At 35.2% G+C, this 17500-nt stretch overlaps 1 protein-coding gene across 2 annotated transcripts in view; it reads left to right on the top strand.

Annotated features, from left to right (window-relative positions):
* Positions 1 to 17500, top strand: part of dntt (deoxynucleotidyltransferase, terminal) — a 144554-nt gene that overhangs the window by 75052 nt on the left and 52002 nt on the right. For both annotated transcript variants that reach the window (XM_084092277.1, XM_084092278.1), the window contains exon 11: positions 14778 to 15014. In XM_084092277.1, the coding sequence (XP_083948403.1) occupies positions 14778 to 15014 (237 nt within the window). The remainder of the gene's footprint in view (positions 1 to 14777; positions 15015 to 17500) is intronic.

Genomic DNA, 17500 nt, shown 5'->3' with positions numbered 1-17500 from the left:
ATTTTAGAATGTTAAGTTCTACTTCTGTAGTTATTTTGGTTAAAGTAACTCAAAAGTAATACAGGAGTAATGTAACGCATTACAATTCTGAAACAGTAATATTGTAAGGTAAAGAATTACTTTTTAATAACAGTAACAAGTAATGTATAATGTATTACAGTTTGGAAGTAACTTGCACAACACTGGTGATGGGTAGGTTTAGGTGTCGGGTTAGTGTGTGTGTGTGTGTGTGTGTGTGGTGGGCAGGTTTAGCGTTAGTGTAAGGAGACAGAATATGCAGTTTGGACAGTATAAAAACTATTACATCTATGGAGAGGCCCCACAAAGATAGCGAACCAGGCATGTGTGTGTGTGTGTATGTGTTTTGATTTTAATAATTTAGCTGGTTTTGTGGCTGTCAGGATAGATAATATTTTAATAGAAATTTGTTTTTTATCTTAACACCAGAAATGTGAAGAAAGTATAGGATTTATATTTATTTGATGTTAACTTTATTATAATTCATAGATCATTATGTGCTGAGAAAGTATTTAAATGAACTAATACCTTCCCCGGAATGTAATTATCATCCATCCATCAATCAATTTCACTCATCCATCCATCCATCCATCCATCCATCCATCCATCCATCCATCCATCCATCCATCCATCCATCCATCCATCCATCCATCCAGGTTGAAACCATTGAAAAGCTTCAAACTGTGTTTATAAAGTAATTACAGCATTACATTAAATCAGACAGCATTGTCTGAATTATATTAGCAAGAGAACACTGATCCAAATGAAAAACTCAGTTCAGTTTTAATCAGACGAATGCAAGGCATTAAGGACTGTTGAGATGTTTTCTGATGAAATAATGTCTCGTATGTGTCATGATGCAGAGCGCCACGGTTCGTAGCTTAATCTCGGTGTAGTGAAATGTTCCCTGTAATGTGCAAGAAAACTCCTCGTTCACAAGGCCAGGGAATTCTGTGTGAACCTTCACGAAGCCTGTTCATTCCCTGTGACTCGTGTGTGTGTGTGTGTGTGTGTGTGTGTGTGTGTGTGAGTGAATCGTACGTATGAGTCTAAGGGACAGATTTAGTAAACGGCTGTGAGAACACAAACACATAAGAGCACCAAAAGAAGAGGAAAGTTCTGCACCTGATCTACTGACAATGTGCAAGACACAGTCATATCAGGCCAGAGTGTTTGAAGACATGCTTGTATGTGTTAAATAATCCCGCACTTTTGCCAGTTTGCATGCTTATATGCGCTTAGAGAATATACATAAAGCACATTATTTTGAGCCACAGTGACAGATTCTTTGGCTAAAGTGTTGTTGGTTGTCTGAGATGAATCACAACATTTCAAACTTGATTTAAAGCGGAAACATAAATGGAATCTAAAAAAAGAAGATACAAGTGAATGAACTACTAATCCCATAAAGCTTTGCAACATTTGATTAAAAAGCAGACTTTTTTTTAACTTATAATCGATGACTATATGTTAAGAGTTTTATATTTTATGTTAATTGCAAAAGATACACTGCGATAAAATTATGTTCTTCCTCATAGTTTCTGTCTGGTTTTCCAGCACAAATATCTAAACATTCTTAAATCAAGATACATTTACTGGAGATATTAAGTCTTGCTTTCTGAAAAATGGATCAAAAAGAAGTGAGTTTATGTGTAAAACAAGAAGAAATATCTTATTTAACTTAACTTAAAGAGCTAGGCTTAATATCATAATCTTGCTTCTCCAGTAAATGTATCTTGATTAAAGAATGTTTAGATATTTGTGTTAGAAAACAAGATAAAAATACTGAGGAAGAACATCTTTTTTTTTCTTTTTTTTTTTGTATATATATATATACATATATATTTTGCAAATTCTCTTGAATGATTTCTAGATATTTTAAGATTAATCACGTGTTTTATTCCTCATTTGTAAGTCGATTTAGATGAAAGGCATTGTAGCCTACACTATGAGTATTGTTGTCTCTGTGACGAATGGCTTATGTTCCTCTATTGTTGCTTTGGATAAAAGTGTTTGTTAAATGCATACACTCTTAGAAGAAAAGGTTCTATATAGAACCTTAAAAGGTTCTATCAGGCGCTACGTATTTGGAACCCCTAAAAGGTTCTATATAGAACCCTTTTTAAGGGTTCAATCAAAAGAACCCTTTAGGGTTCTTTGTAACCAGGAAAAAGGTTCTATATGGAACCTTTTAGGGGTTCATTCATTATCATTTGTTTTGTCCTTTCCAGATTAAATATTTCATATTATTGACAAACATCAAGACCCTAAAATGTAAAAATATAATTCACATAAAAAAGTCACTCATGAATACTGAAAAAAGCACACCCAAAGTGCATAGAACTAGTAATTTATTTATATTAACAAAAATAATTACTATTACTGAAAGAATGCTACTGTAATTTCAAGTATTCAAGGCTTTAAATGTACAAATCAACATTAAAACATCAACCATTTAAAAAATATCTCATAAATAATGAAAATAGAGTTTCACCTACATCTACATATTACAAAATAAGTCCATAAAATGTACAAAATTACATTAATCTATCACTAATAAATAATGCAAATATACAGATTCATCTAAATTCCCATCAGTGTTAGAACAACATCAAGTCACTCAAAACTACAAATCCATATTAATATAACTCACAATGGAAATATACAGATATAGAAGTACTTCAAATCTACAAATTCATATTTTTATCACTCATAAAGAATGTGAATACATAGATTAAAATTCAGATCAGCATTTCAGAACATCAAGTACTTCAAATTTACATTAATATCACTCATAAAGAATTGTAATTACAGATTCAAATTCAGATCAGCATTTCAGAATAACATCAATCGCCTCATATTTATAAATTTACATTAGCACTAGGGCTGCACAATTAATCGAATTTCTAATCGCGATTACGATTATGGATGCCACGATTACGTAATCGTTCAAAGCCGCGATTACAAAAAAAAAATCCACTCTGCGTGCATTTAGAGCATGTTATGAGAGGCAAATCACAACTACTTCAGAAAACCCAGCACAATAGGAAGGAACTACCAGGCAGCGACGTATGTGTACGCTGAAATAAAAAGTCTTTCACCTCAGAAAAACGGACGTTCCTGTCATGTCAGCCGTTATAGGCTACTGTGCTCGTAGCGTACACTCTTCAATTGCACGCGCAAATGCGGCGGCGCGCGCTGTGTATAAAGTGCAAAGGAAACTACGAGCATGCAACGTTGTTACGTTGTAAATTGGTAAGTCACAAAAGTAAAATACCAATAAATCACGTTACTGGTACGCCGTGTGTTAGCTGAGAAGGATTTGCATGCAGGGATGATTTTCATTCTATTCACCAGGAGCAGTTTCCATGTTTCATTAACAGTTCTTGTTAGTATTGTGTATCACCATGGTAACTGTCGTTTTAATATTAACCCACTGATCTATATAATGACATTCTATATAGGCTAGATCAGTGTATTAACCCCAAAATGCCACTTTATTTTCACTTAGTGTTATTTTTTATATTTTAAATGACTTTGGTGGCTCATACCAACATTGTATTAACAAAAGCTAGTTTGGGACTGCTATTTAATAGCTTTAGCATAGGCCTAATGTTTATTTCTTAGTAGTCTTTACTATTAGTCATATTCTTACAATTTATGTGTATGTTAAGTAAAGGGGGACAGTGTGTGTGTTCACAATTTTTAAGTAAACATGTATATGCCTATATATATATTCAATGTAAATTGTGATAATCGTAATTAATAATCGCAATTACAATTTCAAGGGAATAATCGACAATTATGATTTTTGTCATAATCGTGCAGCCCTAATTAGCACTATTCATGACATATCAAAGTATTATAATAATTGATTATACATTTTGAGCACTGGGACAGACAGTTTTTTTTTTTGGCTGCTGGAGAGTTTAAACAGGTAGTGCTCAACAAAATTCATTGTGTGAGTGATGTGCTTGGGGTATTCCACACTGAATACGAAATAAGTAGCAAAGAGGCACTCCATTGCCTCCTGGTTGATGGTTTGGAGCCATTTGCAGACATCATCTGTAATCTTGAAAAGGAAAACAGAAAGTTACTATAATTTCACATCATGTACATGTCACTACTTTATTAACCTCTTAGTCTACCGTGAAAAAAAGTTAAGTTGTATTCTGTAAATGTAAATATTAAAGTAAATATTAGTGGAATTTCTAAATAATTTATTGATTTTTCATATAAAATCGCCTAAAACTTTAAAATGAACAATCATGATGCGTATGTAAATTTCTCAAAAACAAATCTTCTACAAAAAGCATTAAACAAATTTGTATTTGAACAGGCAATTTAAAAATGTTGCTGAGGGAAAAAGGCTCCAGCCTCCCCACAACCCTAAAGAGGAAAAGTGATTTAGGGAATTAATGGATGAAGGGGGATAAGAACATGTGAATAGACCCTAATTGTACAGTCTACAAGCAAGTGCATTCCAAGTAAAGATACAGTGTCAATTTAATACACTTGTTATCAAGGCTGATTAATTGTAGTTAAAGGGATAGTTCACTTTAAAATGAAAATTCTGTCATCATTTACTCACCCTCAAGTTGTTTCAAACCTGTATGAATTTCTTTCTTCTGCTGAACACAAGGGAAGATATTTTGAAGAATGTCAGTAACCAAAAAGTTAACTGGAACCATTGACTTTCATAGTATTTTTTTTTCCTACTATGGAAGTCAATGGTTCCAGTTAACTGTTTGGTTACTGACATTCTTCAAAATATCTTCCCTTGTGTTCAGCAGAAGAAAGAAATTCATACAGGTTTGAAACAACTTGAGGGTGAGTAAATGATGACAGAATTTTCATTTTAAAGTGAACTATCCCTTTAAGTGTGTGCTTTAGAAACAGCCGAACCCTGGCCTGCTTCCAGTTCCTTAGACACCACTTGACTTGAACATAAAATAATCATTCATAAAGTTTGAAAAGGTTGAAGTGAATCACAATAGTGTTCACATTGGGCTGTTTACAATTATCTAGCATCATAAAAGCATTCTGAGCCGAAGTGCGAGTACATTTAACCACTAGCTGCAGGGGCGGTTCTAGGATTTCACTTTTAGGGGGGTCGATCAGTAAACAAGAGAGAATGATACACTTTACTGAAGAAGCAGCACTGGCCTGATCATTCAGATAGCTGATTAGGCTATAGTTTTAAGCCTGTTTTATACTTCTGCGTCGAACTGCCGCCGTAGCTACGTCGTAGGCTGTGTGTAGCGCGCGTACCCTACGGCGTACCCTGACGTGCACCTCTCCAAAAATGTAACAACGCGTCAATTCTACGCGGACACAAGCGCTGTGATTGGTCTACCAGAACCCCTCCCTCGGGGTTTCACATGCTCCCTAGGTGCGCGTCAACGCGGACAACGACACAGAAGTATAAATTAAAACCAACATGTTGCCTACGGCGTATAGGCTCCGGCGTAGGTCCGACGCAGAAGTATAATGAGGCCTTTAGGGGGGCTGAGACTAAAGATATGGGGGGGTTGAAGCCCACCTAAAAAGGGTCTAGAACCGCCCCTAAGCTGAACGCACAAGCGCTCTTGTAGGGCTGTTCTTCATGACCATTTGAGTGTGCGGTCAAAAACTAGCTTAGAGCACTATCTGCAGTTAAAAACTAACTTAAGCTTAGGATCAGAAAACACAAAATGTAACAGTTTGCAACAAGCACAACACAACTTACCGATGTAAGGCAACTTGTGACACTGTCGCGGTTCAGGCTCTTTCGTGTTTTAGTGTAAATCCGCTGTAGAAACATTGACAACTTCATTACTAATGGGTTTAAAGCTTATAACAAGTAAATTACTTAAAAAAATCTATGTATTTCTCTGACTTACCACAACAATATTTCCGCCAGACCGTCAATTTAAATCAGCAGACGGGGATCAGTCTCTTCTCGACCGTTGGAATTCAAAAACGTGACGTGCGCTGCACTGCACTCGCGAGACAGCGCTGCGTGAATATGCTCGCGCAAATGCAAACAAATTGTTTACTTTGTAAAATTAATGAAAATAATGAGTTTATTACTTCTTTTTGTTTATGTTTGCTGTTCAACAGATAAAAAAATTAAATCCATAATGCAAAATTGTTTAGTTGTGGTACAATAATTTCACATAAATGACAAAGAATGAAATGAAAGAGCAGCAAACAAGGCTAAGACAAGACAAAAGCCTATTCAGCTATAAATGGCTTAGAATGAGCCCTTATGTATGTTTTTGTACTGAGTAATTTCTTGTTATGATGATAATGATGATGATGATGATGATGATGATGACGATAAGGTCAATATAGTGGTGTGCGATATAGCTAAATCGTCTGCGATAATATCGTATTTTTTGTTTTAACGATGTGCGCTTTAACATTATCAAGTATATTTCAAAAACTAAACAAATCGTGCCTACAGAGTGCACGCATCTAGGCTAATGTAAAGTTACATGATGAAGTCTAGCTATACTAGTGCGCGTGTGCATTTTGAGTGCGTTCTTTCACTGCATTATTCAGTGTATTCAAATGCATTTATGAATGCATGTGAATGATCACAAAATTCAAGATATGGGGGTTAGAAAATGTATATATTTATATCATTTTATGTAGTTAATCAATATCACACGAAGAGTGCCATTTCAGTTTTTCTCCTCCAAAAATCAGCATGATTAAAATGTGATATTAAGTTACTACAACAGTTTAATAAACAATAATTTAATTACAACTACAAAATGTATAATGTAATATATGAATGAATAGCCTAAAGAACCTTTGTGCCAAAAGGGTTCTTTCTTGTCATTATAGAACCTTTTTAGCATAAAAGGTTCTTTGGAGTTGAGTAAAGAACCCTATGGTTCTATATAGAACCCCAATGAACCTTTTTTTCTAAGAGTGTACATTCAAATGTAAAATGTAAAGATTCAGTGTGAAAGCGTTTGTAAGTGTTAACATAAAGCTAAATTCATCATGTTAATAATGAATCTTTGCTTCATCTTTGCTGTGCTTGATGTTGCCGCAGCTTCAGTCTCATTCATTGCCAAATGAAAAGTCAAAAAGTTGCATTGCCTAAGAAATTGAGGGCAAATATATCTCCAAAAGCATGCACAGATCCACAGGACACAGTCCACCATCTGGGCCTTTTCCAATGATGTGAGATGCACTAATCCTAATCTCACACACTGTCCAGGACAGATAGTCATGAACGTTTGGATGCAGTCCGTGTGTTTCTGCAGAAATATACTGAAGTCTGCTGTTCTCAGAGAGACGAAAGATGGCATTAATGTAGGGTTTTTTTTAGACCTCAATGAGTTTCATAAAGATATTTCAGTAGTGTCTCAAACTGAGCTCAGATTTGATACCAAAGCCCACAGAAGTCAGAGATCTCAATATTTACTTTCACATTTATGCACTTTGCAGACAACTTAGAAAAGAGAAACAAAAGCAAGTTGTTAAAGAGCCAATGCCAGGTTAAATGATCTGTTTGTTTTATTGTTTTATACTCTTAAAAGGGATTTCCAACCTTATTTTGTCTGCTGAGCCTATATGACCTAAACTGCAGGACGTGATCGAGAATAAAAAGAGTTATTAAAACTGCATTAATTGAACTTTGTGCTTCAGTCAAACGGTCAAATCCACATAAATATGTAAAAATGGCCAGTTTGGTGAGCATTCACTTAAACACAGTCAGTTACAGTCAGGCGAGACACTACAGGTGAATAGGGTAAAATTTTTAACTAGCAGATACTACCATGACACTTTCCCAGTTGCTTACCTACATTAAGATGAGAAAAAAATGTATTACAAGTTTTCTGTAAGTTAATGTTTAAATATGCAAATTAGGCAATATCTAATTAAATATGCGCTAATTTGCATATATTTTAAAAAACGAAATCTGAGTATTGGATAAAGCCAGGTTAAAAATTATTTTTTCATTGTGTTCACATATTAGATGGGAAAAAAATTACAGAGGGATTTATGGATATCTACTTTTGTTATCCTGTAAATCAGAATATACTGTCAATAGCCTTAAAAAAAAGGATTTTCGCCATGTTTTTTGGAATAAAATGTTATATAAATCAGGCTAGGAATAATATATTTACAAATCCCTCTGTAAATGTCTTCATAATATAACTAGGAACAAGACTGGAAAGTTTGGTGTATATCGGTGCTACTGAAGTGGAGATTTCGGACTTGGAGAATGAGAGAAAAGTCATTTTGAGAAAACGGGCTTTAAAGATTTATCATCAGCCAATGAGATTGCGCATTCAGCCCTTTTACTTTCACAATTGGTTGCTGATAAAAAGGAAATGACCATATTTGGATCCGACAGGATTTTACAGGAGAGAGAGAGCTTTCCAGCGGAGCGTGTGATGACGGTGCAGACAGCGATCGCGGAGCAGCGGGAGGATTTACAACGCCAACTTTTGTTGAATTTGAGAAATCTACAGACGCAAACAGACAAAGTGTAGTAATATAAAGACCTAAATGTGTATTTCTGACTTTTTTTCACCACAAGTCTGAAAGAAGACATGTTATTGAAGACAAATATCCAAAAATCTAAAAATTGACCAGTAAAAAAAACACAATATTTTTGCCTGCCGTGTCTCGCCTTAAGTGAACATAAACAGTTGTGAAATAAATCGCATGTGTATCAGTATATTAGATCAGTGCATTAACTCTTAAAGTGACAGCAGCCTAATAAACCTGCTGCCGTCTGTGTCATTAAACGTACACTGTGTAGGAATTTCTCCCATCTAGCAGTGAAATTGTATTTTGCATTCAAACGAATAACGCCTCGCTTTTTCAAATGCGTGTTGCAACTACGGTAGCCGTTATGTTCCAAGAAGCTATGACAACATGTCTTCCAATACCACTTCATCGAGTTTTCTTTCGGGTGATAAGGTATCGTTGCTTTTTTGGCGACGAGGACTCATTCTCCTGTGGCTCGGCATAAGTATGATCCTGCATTATGAAGTACCGTGCCTTTCAGATTTTCCGGGACAGTGACAAGCGCCTCTCACTGATCTCCGTGTCCGTTTCAGCTGGTTTCAGTCACGTGACGCTGGCTCTGAACGGAAACGTGTTGAGGTAGGCTAGTGCTTTTTGCCCCTCTCTGCTATTATAGTTTTTCAAAATGGCGGAACGACATGGAAGCCTCCTTGGACTTACCCGTCCAATGTAAATAAAGATAAGAAATTCTTCGCTTACGAGGTTTCGCTTACATTGGCAGAGTAATTTTACAGCAATGAGGACATATTTATGAATAAAGACATTGATTTTAGCTAATAAAATATTTAAAAAACTACACAGTGTACCTTTAATGTTAATCAGGCAACAAAAGACAGAGAAAATGACTCACTGCTTTTTAGTAAATTTAGTATTATTAATCTATATTTAATTTATGCAGTGAACACTATTCAGTGTTGTTTTACATTTGGTTAATTTCTGTTGATAAAGACTCTGCTTGCTCTGTTATTTGTTTCACAGGAATTATATTCCTCGCTATAGCTTTCTTTTCATCATGTATTATTATGTATTTTGGATATTTTGGTATTTTGCTTCCAGTGATCTGTGATCGCCCCCAAAAAATCCTGATCGGAGCACCCTTAATATTTATAATTTTAATTGATATTTTTATGATTTTAATTTATTAGCTTTTCCATCAACTCCCAAACCCCCTGCAGTTCCTTTACAAAAATGAAAAAATATTAGAATATAATTTTTTTTTAAAGTCCCCCTGTGGTGAAAATCAATCTTTTTAATGTTGTTTATATGTCTATGTGGTGTTTTTAATATGCTTTAAGACAAACCATGTGTAAATTCATAAGTCGACACCATTGCTGAGTATTTCCTCCTTAAAACTGCAGTGAACCAAAGACAGTCTCAAAAACACGCTTTGAAATCGCTGGTGTTTCTGACGTCACAAACTACCTTGTAACCAATCAGATCAACGTGTGATCGTCAACCAGTGGATCTCTGAGCTGAGTGAGTGAGTGAGTGGAGGCGGGGCTCATTCGCATATTCATAGAACCGTGCGTACTAAATGAGGAAAGGTATATTCAAGCTATTTTAAGGCATGAAGAATTTTTTTTTTTTCGGAAAAAATCATTTAACTGTCATCAAAGTGATCAAAGATGAGTTTTAAAGGATATAATTATTAACTACAGGGGGACTTTAAACCTTCACAGGAACTTTAGTAGGGACATCTGAGATAAACGTGATTATTAAGTGGAATATAATTACGTCTCCCGAGCTGTTTAAGAGCAACCTGTGAGCGATCATGGAAGTCTCACAATCCCTGCTAAAGCATCGGGGTGTCGGACGCGCCGGCGTTTAACACAAGGTTATTTTTACACGAGGTTTGCACAATTAGACTGAGCGTCTGTGGGTTTAACGGATGGAGAGGCGGCGGGAGCTCCAACCCTCCGGCAGTTATTGCTCTTTAACACGAGCGCTTCAGATTTATGCTCTGTGAGAGGGATACAGTAGTGCAACCATTATTAAGGCTGCTGCAATTAAACTGACAATTTGTAATGTAAATGGTCTTAGTTCTGCCCCCATCAGGCGCTGGATAATCACAGTTTTCAGGCCCTTTCCTTCTCTCCTCGGTTTATCACCGCACTTATACAAACTCTCTTCACATGCTCATTAGCATTATTTTCTCTTTATCTCTGTCTGTCTTATTTTCTTCCTTTCCCCGCCTAAGGAGATATCACTATTACTGAGTGTTATTTTAGTATTATCTATATAGTATTGTAGGGATGCACGATTTATCGGCCACCATATCGGTATCGGTCGATATATGTATATTTTTGATATTATCGTTATCGGCCCGATAAGAAAATTTGGCCGATATATTAAAGCCGATAAATAATGGATTATTTTCTTCAGCTGAGACACTTCAGATTTACCCTATTCACATTATACAAACTCTCTTCATTTGCTCTTCAAGATTTTCTCTTTATCTCTGTCTGTCTTATTTTATTCCTTTCCCCGCCTAAGGAGATATTATTACTGAGCGTTATTTTAGTATTATCTATATAGTATTGTAATATTTATTAATATGCTGAATTGGCTTTTATTTTGTATTTTCTGTTTTAGTTTTAGTCATTTTTAGTATTTCAACTTTTTTAGTCTGTTGCCAAGACAAGTTTAAGTTTTACATCTCATATTTATGTTATTTTATTTCAGTTACCGAAAATTATTTTAAACAATAACGTCTAGTTCTACTGTTCACACTTCAATATATAGTGATTTGAATACAGTGGCACTAAGTGCACATTTACACTAAATGCACATTTTACTAGCAACATGCTAATTCATGTTAGCAAAATGCTAATTCATGTTAGCAACATGCTAATTCATGTTATCAACATGCTAATTAATGTTAGCAAAATGCTAATTCATGTTAGCAACATGCTAATTCATGTTAGCAACATGCTAATTCATGTTAGCAAAATGCTATTGATTCATGTAGATAGTAAAACACAGTAGCAATGGTGTAGGGGTTCGAATCCGCCTTTTGCCCAATCACACATCAGATCGGAAAGGCATTTATTATCAATAAAAATTAAGAAAATATTCGAAAAGTGGAATAAAGTGTCTAATGTGTGTTTAATAATGAAGTGTTTATCAGTAGGGAGGGCTTTAATGTCCCAATAAGGCATCCATTTAATAATTATAATAAATATAAATAAATTTAATTTACTGGTTATAATAATTTATAATTCATAAATATAATCATTTAATATTAATACATTTAATTTTTAAAAAAATATTGGGAGGGCTTTAATGTCCCAATAAGGCATCCATTTAATAATTTTAATAAATATAAATACATTTCTTTATATAATAATTTATAGTTTATAAATATATAAAAAAAAAGAATCTCAATGATACTAAAGTAACATTTCTTCCACTTTTTCATCCTTGTCTCTCCATCCATACATTCTTTTTCCTTCTTTTTATGTTTTTAAACCTCCTCTGCTCTTTATTTATTGACTGTACGGAGGAATAGTCCTGAATCGATTTAATTTCTTGTGGAGTGGAAGCGTTTAGCGCAGACGGAGAAAGGCGTCCCGCTGATACGAGATCCAGCCTTATAATTGAACAGGAACCGTATTTCAGGTTCTCTATTCTTTAGCGGGACTGGAAGTGCTTCTTGTTTGCATCTTTGCTTCAGTGAGTCGCTCAATGGGTCGACTATTAGCAGACTTCACAATGACTTATCCTATCACACGTCTTTGTTCAGTTTATTTAGCGGCGCTCTCGAGGAGCTTGTCTTGCGTGTTTGCAAATAGACTTCTTTCTGTCCGACACTCATTCATTTGTTAAATCAAGCAAACTCTTATTTAAGGTTCAACTTAAATCTGAGGCTGATGGCTTCAGGTTTGTGCCACAAACTAAAAAAATAACATGGAGTAAGAGCGAAAAACAAAGACGAATTGAAAAATTATGCAGAAAAATATTTATGTGGTGGTGTGTGGAAAGTTAATGCAGGAAGAGTGTGACAACTGTTTACTTTTCATTTGTGGATGTTTGTCACGAGTGCCTGACTATCTGAGCAGACTTTATTTCAGTGTGATTAATGTGAAATACACTGCTTTAAAACCGTTTAAAAGATTGAGGTTGTTAAGATTTTTAATTGAAACTAATGTTAGCAATGTGCTAAAACATGCTAGCAACATGCTGAATAATGCTAGCAACATATTAAATCATGCTAGCAAACATAATTCATGCTAGCAACATGCTAGTACTTAATGCTAACAACGTTAAAACATGCTAACAATGTGTTAAATCATGATAGCAACATGATAATTCATGTAAGAGATGCTAATTCATGTTAGCAAAGTGATAAATGTTAACAATATGGTAAAACATGTAAGCTAAATGATAATTCATGTTAGCAATGTACTTAAACATGCTAGCAAATTGTTAAATCATGTTAGCAATGTGCTAAACATGCTAGCAACATGCTAATGTTCATGTTAGCAAATGTGGTAAATCATACAAGCAACTTGTTAATTAAAACTAGAATTTTTTTTTTTTTAAATCATGATAGCAACATGATAATTTTTTTTAACAATATGCTAATTCATGGTAGCAACATGTTAGCAATGTGAAAAAAACATGCTAGCAACATGTTAATTCATGCTAACAATGTGTTAAACATGTTAGCAATGTGTCAGAACATGTTAGCAACAGGCTAATTCATGTTAGCAACCTGTTACAAGCAAAACAGGCTAATTCATGCTAGCAATATGATTTTTTCCAGTCTTTAAAGGTGCCTTGTGTAAAAATAAATAAATTCATACTCCACATTCCATACCAGATGGGGGCAGTATACCTCCAGAAAGTGAGTTGGTCTACTCTAGAGTATGAATATCTTCAAGCTACTCCCCTTCACCTTTACCAGTGAATATGTTCATATTCGTTTTGTTCATATTACATTTTTATTGTTAGTTTGAATTACATTAATTTGACAGACAGCATTCGCTGATGTTGACCAAGCTAGCGCCAACGTAACCAGAGCTTCCAACTCTCACGCATTAACCGTGAGACACACGCAAACACTTTTCACACGCTCTCACCCCACACATCAATTTTCTCACGCACAGAAAAATCGCGAAGCAAAGAGGACACGGAGACCGACAGACTAGACAGAGCAGGTTAGTTATGATATAAAAAAATCTCAGCTCTCAGATTCTGTCAATTAAATACCGTTTTGGCGCTTGTAAATGTTACACGACAGATCCCTAGCGCATGTGAACCGATCATCTCTACTAGCTAATAGTAAAAAAATCACGAACACTGAAAGATACAGTAACGTTAGGCTACAACTTACCAAAATGTATTCCTCATACATAATATCGACCAATCAGTGTTTTTTATCATCGTGAAGAGGTCAATAACACAGCTGGAGAACAATTATGTCAGATTTACCTCAGGAAAGCCATTTAATATACATAATATAGGTCACGTAGTTGGCAAGAAAAAAAGAGCAATAGAGATTGTGCTATATATGTGTACTATTACAATACTGTATTTATGAACGTTATATACGTTTATCGAACAGCCTTCGATACATTTCTATGTTATAACTTCCCGAAAATCTACACAAACATATAAAACAAACTTCTAACGAAATACTAACAGCATCTTACTTACCAATCCAAAAGAAATGTTGCAAGTTCGAAGTCAAACCTCATTTCTTTCATGTCCATTAGTTGTCTCCAGCGATGGAAAGCAGTGCCAATGTTTACTCTGGTTCTGTTCCTTTTTTATCATATTTTATTTGAATGTAGTAGTGGGCTGTAGGCTACTTTCCACACGATTGACATCAGGTTCAAGTACGCCCACAAGCCGTGCGAGTTATTCGTGTATTGCATGTTTGGCTGGTGGTTATGTTGCCGGCATACCGCCTCCCATGGCCGAAACTGGTATTACGACACCTGTCGGGCCGTGGCTATTAATGCTAATGCTAATTCAGGTTGATATCTCTGCAGCACTATAACTTGACATTTTTTTAATGACATCATCGCCCTTATTTCTTCTCATTCTTTTGATGCATGTAGCTCATTTTTTTGATATTTTTACCTCAATTTTTACATAAGGCACCTTTAACAGTTCAAATTAACTGTTCCATTCCAAAAATAACCAGTGATAAACAACCACATATGCTCGTATTCTAAAAACAAAACAAATAGCTATAAAATAAACATGTTTTTCAGAACATCCTGCTGTACTCAGACTTCCAGGACTCGACCTTTGACCTGAGCCAGCTGCCAAACCATCGCTTTGAGGCCATGGATCATTTCAGCAAGTGTTTCCTGATACTGAAGCTGAAGAGAGAGCAGGAGAGCTGTGAGCGAGAGGCGAGTCGGGACTGGAAAGCGGTGCGTGTGGATCTGGTGGCTCCTCCGCTCGAGCGCTATGCCTACGCCCTGCTGGGATGGACCGGCTCCACGGTATGAGCACCACTCACTTAACTAAGTTAAACCCAAAATTGGGTTAAAACAACCTGTTGTTGACTCTTTTAACCCAATTTTGAGTCAATTATGGAAAACAAACAAATACTGGGCTAAAAAGGTAATTAAAAATGTAACCCAAAGGCTGGGTCTGTCCATATTTGACCCAAATTTGGGTTGAAACAACCCAGCATTTTTTAGAGTGTAAGATTGGACTAAATGTGGACTAAATTAACCTCAGTGGTTCTAGTGCATCAAGAGAGTATGCTTGAGCTTTCGTTTACCAAATTAGAGTGCTCTACGTGCTTATATGTGAATAAAAGCCTAAATGAAATCTGTTTGTTGCATAAAGTGATCGTGTCTCTTCAGAAGGCTTGGATTAAACCACTCAAATTCAAATGGATTTATCTTTTTACAAACGTTTTGAAGTGTAAGGCTAGAGTTTTGGGTGAACAGACTTTCAATGGGAGGACAGAAATCTCTTAGATTTCATTAAAAATATCGTCATTTGTCTTCATTTTTGGGTGAACAATCCCTTTAATCTGTTAAAACATGTTATCAACATGTTAAATAATGCTAGGAACATGCTAAATCATGCTAATAACAAAAATGATAAAACATGCTAGCGACATGCTAATTCATGTTAGCAATGTGTTAAAACATGCTAGCAAAATGCTAGTAATTCATGCTAGCAATATGCAATAAAATGTTAACAACATGCTGATTCATGTGAACAACAAAAACATGCTATTAAAACATGCTAATTCATGCTAGCAATGTGTTAAAACATGTTCATGCTAGCAAAGTTTTTCTTTCTGTCTTTCTATAATAAAGCTGGAGGTGAAGAGAAACACAAAAGGAATCAAAGTTCATCACAAGTAGCTTTTATATTCTAATATATTCACACAAATGCAAAACAACATCATGGTGACATGACACTCAAATAATGCATTCATTTAAGAACATAAGATGCAAATAACATATTTGCATATTTTACATAAATGAAAGATTTTTTGCGCTCAAAAAACAGCATAGTTTATTATTAACTATTTGAATCTACTGTTTCTACCTGTTTTCAAAATGCATTTATTCAAATCTGGTTAAAATATGGCATGATTTGGAACAAGCAATATTCAATTACTTATGAGATTGAAACAAATTGGATTTATTGATGGTAAATATAAACCTGGTTATTGTGTATTTAAAACACATTCATTTTTATTAGTGCTATTACAGAAATCTGAAATGCATCATTTATGCACGCATTACATAAATCTTATTAGTTTGTTAGGTAACACTTTACAATAAGGTTTATTAGTTAACATTAGTTAGCTACCTTAATTAACATGAACTAAGAATGAACAATACTTCTTCAGCATTTATTAATCTTAATTTCAACATTTACTAATACGTTATTAAAATCAAAGGTTGTATTTTTTAACATTAGTTAATGCACTGTGAACTAACATGAGCAAACAATGAACAGCTGGATTTTTATTAACTAACATTAACAAAGATTAATAAATACTGTAACAAATGTTTCGTTAATTTTTAGTTCATTGAAGTTAATACATTAACTAATGTTAATAAATGAACCTTACTGAAAAGTGTTACCGTTTGTTAAAATGCATGAACATTTTATATGCAATTCAAGTACATAAATCTTACATTTAAGCCAAATATATAGTTATAGTATCTATTGTGTTTCTGTCCCTGAACGTCCCACAAGCACAGAGGAAAGACTTGAGGGGCGTCCAGAGACAGATACAGTTTGACTCGAGCTGTTTATAGACGAACCCTGACCTTGAGCTTCAGGTCCACGTGGACGCTCGACCCATCAGCTGTAATTACAGTCTCCCACTCGCCGCTCCTGGGGTTTGCTATCCCATGATGCATCAGCACCCACGGCGTGCGCAGCGTCACTGTGATGAAGATGGAGAACGAGAGGACGTTAGTTTCTGAGGCTTATCATTATCACAACCCAGGGTTTGAAATTAACTTTTTCACTCACCGGCCAATTTGGCTACTGAATTTTTAAGTTACCGGCCATTCAGAACTTCTACTAGCCAAAATAATAATAATAATAATAATAATTAACCCGGTTAACTATGTCACAGCTTGTTAAATCCAAAATTGTATAATATATACAGTGTATTGAAAATAATCCAAGATATTTGAAATGAACAAAGACATTTGCTTTACTGTTTTCCACTCCCTCTTTCCACAAGGAGCATTTGGAGTTCCTAAAGGCTCAGAGGCTGATAGCGATCAAGGCCTGTAGGACAGATGAGTGAACTTCGGGGTCGATGAATTGTCACACCTTTAGGTGTTGTACAAGTTGTAATGATCTGATTGGTCAGTTTGAACGTCTCACATTTGGGTCAAAGTCACATGGTCAGGGAAAGGATAAAAGAAGATTGTAACTGATGCTCTTTCTCTTTGGCCCTTCTTGGCTTTGGGACTTTCTCTCCCCTCTTCTTTCTCTC

Source organism: Abramis brama, assembly GCF_963993115.1.
Source record: "Abramis brama genome assembly, chromosome: 19".
In the NCBI taxonomy this organism is placed as follows: domain Eukaryota; kingdom Metazoa; phylum Chordata; class Actinopteri; order Cypriniformes; family Leuciscidae; genus Abramis; species Abramis brama.
The sequence above is the reverse complement of the archived record's forward strand: the minus strand, read 5'-3'. Positions and strand labels throughout refer to the sequence as shown.